General features: G+C 37.9%; 1 protein-coding gene across 1 annotated transcript; it reads right to left on the reverse strand.

Annotated features, from left to right (window-relative positions):
- Positions 1–2,836: 2,836 nt before the first annotated feature.
- Positions 2,837–5,471, reverse strand: TMEM53 (transmembrane protein 53). Its single transcript, XM_039343647.1, has 3 exons — positions 5,411–5,471; positions 4,986–5,098; positions 2,837–4,224 (listed from the first exon to the last, which is right to left on the reverse strand). The coding sequence occupies exons 1-3, from the start codon at positions 5,469–5,471 to the stop codon at positions 3,559–3,561; spliced, it is 840 nt and encodes a 279-aa protein (XP_039199581.1). The 3' UTR covers positions 2,837–3,558.
- Positions 5,472–5,542: the final 71 nt, after the last annotated feature.

Below are 5,542 nucleotides of genomic sequence, written 5' to 3' on the forward strand. Positions count from 1 at the left end.
TAATCAAGTATTCCAATTTGTAGAATTTACCAAATAGGATACCATATGTTAATGAAATTAAATCAGGAATAGAAATTTCTGATCTAATATAGAAGTTATTTCTGCATTTATGCTTTTCCAGTTTATTATAATTCCATTATGTTATGCTTAACTGCAAAAATATTTTCTTACTTCCATATTAAACTGAATGATTTATCTGACTAATGAAAAAAATAGGTTCATAAACAGACTTCTAATCTCGTTTCCATTTAAAAACTTCCTTGATATCCTGTGTCAGAAATAAATATTAGGCAGAAGGACTGTGTGATTTTTTTCCTGATGTTCATCCATTTCTCAAATATAGAATAATTAACTTTTTACTCAGGAGATCGTCAAAGTAAATTTGTCCTGCATGAACTCACAGTAACTCTATTACCTTGTGTCTGCCAAGAGAGCTTTTAGGTTGAAAATATAGCACTGCTTCAGCTGGAAAAATACAATCCAATATTTAGATGAGCAATGTTTACCTGCTAAAAAGGCACTATAGTGGAAGTATTTGTAACTCTTTTGCTATTTTGACTAGAGAAGAATCAGTTGGTTTCCCCTGCTACTCCACAAATTTGGTATTTTTATAAAAACAAAACAAACTTTATTCAGGAAAACATCTGAGAAATAATTAATATAATCACTCCCTTAGCAAAAAACTTGCTCCTTGGAAAAATTACTGTATGTACAGCAAGTACCTGCTGCCAAGCTTCTTCCTAACCTGGCATTCGTGACCTCTAGCGAACCACATTGGCTGATACTTTATACATCTACCAAAACCCAATTGTAAAATAAGAATAGAAATATGTGCATATTTACATAGGATTCCAAGTTCTCTGTCTCAGCACTTACTTACACCATATCTACATAGTGTATGCTCTGAACAAAGATTAACTACAAAAAACTTGCTCTGGTTATCCAATGCAGCCTAAAATGTGCCTTTAATTTCCCACATCCCAAGCTTTCTCTCCTCCCCAGGTCACTTTGCTCATCACTCCTTTCCCTGGTCACTATTCCCTGTAACTCCTAGTTGTTTGCTTTCTTGCTTTGTGTCCCACAACCCTTTTTACTCATATCCCACCACTGTCCTTATTATCACTACAGCCTGGCCACCTCTTCCCCCATCCCCTCTATTTCCCCAGTCTGATGAATTTTCCCCTCCTGTCAAACCATTTATCATTCTGCCCATTTCTCCCAACCCCTGGATAATCCTTTTTTCCTTCCTTATTACGCTGCCCATCTGTCTCTAGCCACCCTACTCCTACAGCCAATAATCCTCTAAAGAATAAAATAAGCAAAATAAAGCATTAACTTGCTACACAAAGGTTGGGCAGCCATCAGAGGTCAGAGTTGCACACCTGTATACAAAAAGGTAAAGATGACTGACTGTGTGTGTGTGTGTGTGTGTGTGTGTGTGTGTATTTGTGTGTATGTATATTGTTTAGAAATTTCATATTGCAATTTAAATGGAATTGAAAAACAATATTCATTTTAGATGCCAAGGACTCTTTTCATCATAATTTTTGCTTAACAGAGATGTAACATTTAAGTATTTGAACTGTGGATTATCTGGTTATTCACTCTGATTAATTTTGCATTTACTCTTCTAGTCTGATATGATGTAATCCATTTTTATTATTTAGATTTTAATTTCCTTTGGCAATAAATGGGAAACATTATTTTAAATGTATAAGTCTTTAGAGTAAAACAAACTGACTTGAGGCATGCAGTTCATCTAGTTCCAAATTAAAGTGATGTACAGGGCAGGCAGCAGAATTCATCATATGCTTGATCAGTGCTAAAAAAAAAGTCTATACCAATTATATATTATATAATTTGATCTAACAGTAATACTGATGCAATATAGCACAAGGAGTTTATGTTCAGTGAAAACTACTTGGAATATATTTATGTAAATTAACTGTACACAGTAATTTTCAGAATGAAATTGCAATTCTCCATGCTTACCTGGAAATAAGTTTAAACAAAATTAGGATTTAGAACCAAGCTATTGGGCACTGACTGGTTGAAGTGCACCAATAATCACAACTTTAAAATAAATGAAGCATAAAAACACAAAGCCATCCTGCTAATTTTTCATATTACTTACCATGGATTTTCACATACCCCCACCCCCAAAATCTAAAAAAGCATAGAAATTAAAAATTATAGAGATACAGCCACTTAGTTTTAGTTCTCCAACATTTTTGGCAATACTGTGGAAAAAGAGCCAAAAACTATTGCGTTCAGCAGAAGTGGCAGCAAATCCATCTGAAAGATAAAGCATGTCCTAATTTACTGGGATGAAAGTACTATGAAAACTCATCCTGCCAGATCTGCAGTTAAGACAATTAAAGAAACAAGATTAAAAACCTTTACAGTATTCTTCTGGAATCCCATTAATTTCGTTGGCATTACTATAGCACTAAGAACTGAGATTTTATTACCTAGCAAATGGGGCTGCTAGCGCCGGTGAGAGGCTCACAGCTCAGCTAGTGCTGGCACAAGACTCATGGCAGGGCTAGCGCCAGCGCGAGGACCAGCCACTCACACAGCCCAGTGGCCAAGAGACATGGCCCGGTAGTGGGCCACGGCCCATAGGCCGGGGACCTCTGTATTAGAATCCAGTAACTCCCAGAGAGCTCCATACTGGATGATCATTTCTAACGACAATTAAACCAGGAACAAACTATCTCAAGTTAATGGATAATGACACAAAAGCATATACTTGGAAATAAAAGACATGCAGCACTAAAGTATGCAAATTGAGCAGCCATTTAAGTTTGAAAAAGAGATAAAACAGACACCAAGATGAGTAACTCCATCATTTAATGTTATTACAGTTACAACAGAATGTCTAGTACTCTCATCAATACCTTTTCTTGTGATAGGTTTCTCACTCATGAACGTGTTAATATAGATAAGTTGCTATAAAATTACTTTTTCCCATCTATCTACTTAAGTAGGACAATAAAGGAACATTTTCTGCTAGTTTTCAAACCATGATTATTGAATCAAAGTTTGATTTCTACAAATAAGGCAGTTACAACCAAATGTTTGTTTGTGCATGCAATTCATGCCATAATTACTAAAAGAGATCTGCACTGAATGGAGCCGATTCCTCCTCCTAATTCTACCTTGTATCATATGCATTTCAGTGGACAATAAATTCCTTTTTGCACAATCTAACTTCACCATCTTTCTTTCTGCTTGACGAAAAATCTGAGAAATGAGAGAAAACAGAAATACAACAAAGGAAGAAACTAACAAAAGGAGAACTAAATAGAGACAGTGGTGTTTATATTCTACAGCTCCACATAATCACACCGAATATGGTATATTAGACATGGATCAACTAAGGAACCTATGTATCTCAGAAAGATCCCAATAACTGGTTTGGAAATTAAATTAAATTAAATTAAATTGAGCAAGAGTTCTTCAAACTCTTGGCAAATGACAGAACCAGCAGTATTATTTAATATATAAACTCAATCAAGAGAAGAGGTATATGCTGGTATCTTCAGATTCGCCATATTAGTGAGAAGAAGTGCTTTCAATGCAACTGTACATGAAGGAGATGCAGTGAGTAGCATAGGAGGTAGGATATGCTCGCAGATGGCTAACATGATCAGAATGCAAAAAGTCAACAGTCTTAATAAGGACCTGATGCTGTCGCCGAGCCTGTACCATGTCCTCGATGTCCCTTGTTAAGATGACAGAATCAGCTTTGGAATACAAATACAGCTCAGGCCATTTAGAAGGTTGGTTCAACATTGCTTCATAATGGCTCTCATGTATAAAGCGAGTCACAGGATACAACACAATCCGCAATGTCACCACCAACACCGCAAATGACAGTAGAAGAAAGTACTTTATGCATACATTGTACGATGCTAAGACAACTGAGAAGGCACGAACCGCACCCTTCAAGTTCCTCCTGCCAGGTGCACTATCAAAAACAGTCCCCACTACCCTCAGATGCTGGAACTGCTGTTGAGTGTGAAGAAGTTCCACAATGTAACGATAGAGCATGAACCCACCGTTGCTGAAGACATGGAAGAGTAGAGGCTTCGTCTCCACTTTGTAATCAAAAAGGACCTCCAACAGCTTTGTAGCCAAAGTCTGCATGGATTTTATACCCAAGGATTCTGAAAAGAACACAAGTCTCCATGGAGCTGTATATCGGATCACTACACACCCCTGTGAGGAATACACATATTTTAGAATGGGTTTATAATTTCTCTTTTTTTAAAAAAAAATGACAAAGTGTGTCAATAGGACTCATATTTAGTATAATTAATATTACTCTTTTCAGTGCCAATAACTCAAGCAAGTGCTCATAGCTTATGATCGCTGTGCAGTTAACATGGTATACAACCATTCACAGATAGCACAGCAATTGAAATGTTAGACCAGGAGTGGAAAATTCAGGTTATACTTCACCCTCAAATACAAAAGTTAACTGGGTTGTCTTGAACTAGCCAAACTTTCTCATCCCCTTTTCCCTCTGGGTTATTCTGTGAAGAAAAAAAATATGAAGAATTCTGTATGTGCCGCTTTGAGCTACTGAATAAAACACAGGACATACACCTACCTACAAAGGTGGTAAAAAGATGGACTTATGACAGGTCCCCTTAGTTACGCCCATTGCAATGGCTCTGCAGCCACATGATCAAAATTTGGGCACTTACAATCACAGAGGTCCTTCAACTCTCCCCAGGTTAAATTCCATCTTAGATTTTTTTTACATAGAATTTTCATGAAGAAACTGATTTCTAGTTTGATATTTTAAAAATTCTGAATAGGTGTTTTGTGGGAAAGGTGAAGATACTACTCCTGGTATTGTTTTTTTCTTGCTGATTTCTGAATGGGCCAAGAATGGTTCTTTCATTTACAGATAGATAGCAGGTGTACATCGGCCATTAAGGAAGCTGAATTTAGGTATGAAAAATAATATTCACCTTCTGTAGATAGATGGCGCTGTATTTCTCTAGATACCTGTCCTTGCAGCCAGCCCATCCGAGCATTATCACCACCGGAGGATTGATTTTATCTCCTTTTTCCGAAAAAGTTTCTGAAAATAAAAATAAAAATAGAGTCTGCATCTTAGTAGTAACCATAGCGCTACGACTCTAAAAGGATACAGGTGCATTTCAGCATCGGTGGCCAGAAAAACCTCGTCGTTGTACAGTATAGTCCTTTTTTTTTTTTTCCTGATAAGTTCACACAAGGTTAAGCACCTGAGCGCTGGAACCCGATTCCAGACCTCGGCCAAAGAAACCGACCTCGGCTCTGATTACGACACACTTTGGACGTGCCGTTTCCACTCCAGCGGGCGCCTCACCAATTCTGTGCCAGGCCATTTTTTCCCAATTCACTCACTCACCAGCGCTTCGTTCCGGAGGAAATTCCACCACGCAGCCCAACTCCCTCGCTCGCCTCCCCATTGCTGCACCGGCGTTCGCAACTGCCGCTTCCGTTTTTTTCCTCCTCTTTCCCCCCCCCCACCTCCGCCCCC

Source organism: Crotalus tigris, unplaced genomic scaffold (genome assembly GCF_016545835.1).
Source record: "Crotalus tigris isolate CLP2741 ecotype Arizona unplaced genomic scaffold, ASM1654583v1 scf7180000017866.186403, whole genome shotgun sequence".
Classification (NCBI taxonomy): domain Eukaryota; kingdom Metazoa; phylum Chordata; class Lepidosauria; order Squamata; family Viperidae; genus Crotalus; species Crotalus tigris.

Bases quoted from the DNA above. Each gene is read 5' to 3' on its own strand.
- TMEM53 (XM_039343647.1), bottom strand. From the start codon at position 5,471: ATGGGGAGGCGAGCGAGGGAGTTGGGCTGCGTGGTGGAATTTCCTCCG. The intron at 5,099-5,410 runs GTGAGTGAGTGA...TTTTATTTTCAG, and splicing joins TCCTCCGGAACGAAGCGCTG to AAACTTTTTCGGAAAAAGGA. The intron at 4,225-4,985 runs GTGAATATTATT...TATTCCTCACAG, and splicing joins GCGCCATCTATCTACAGAAG to GGGTGTGTAGTGATCCGATA.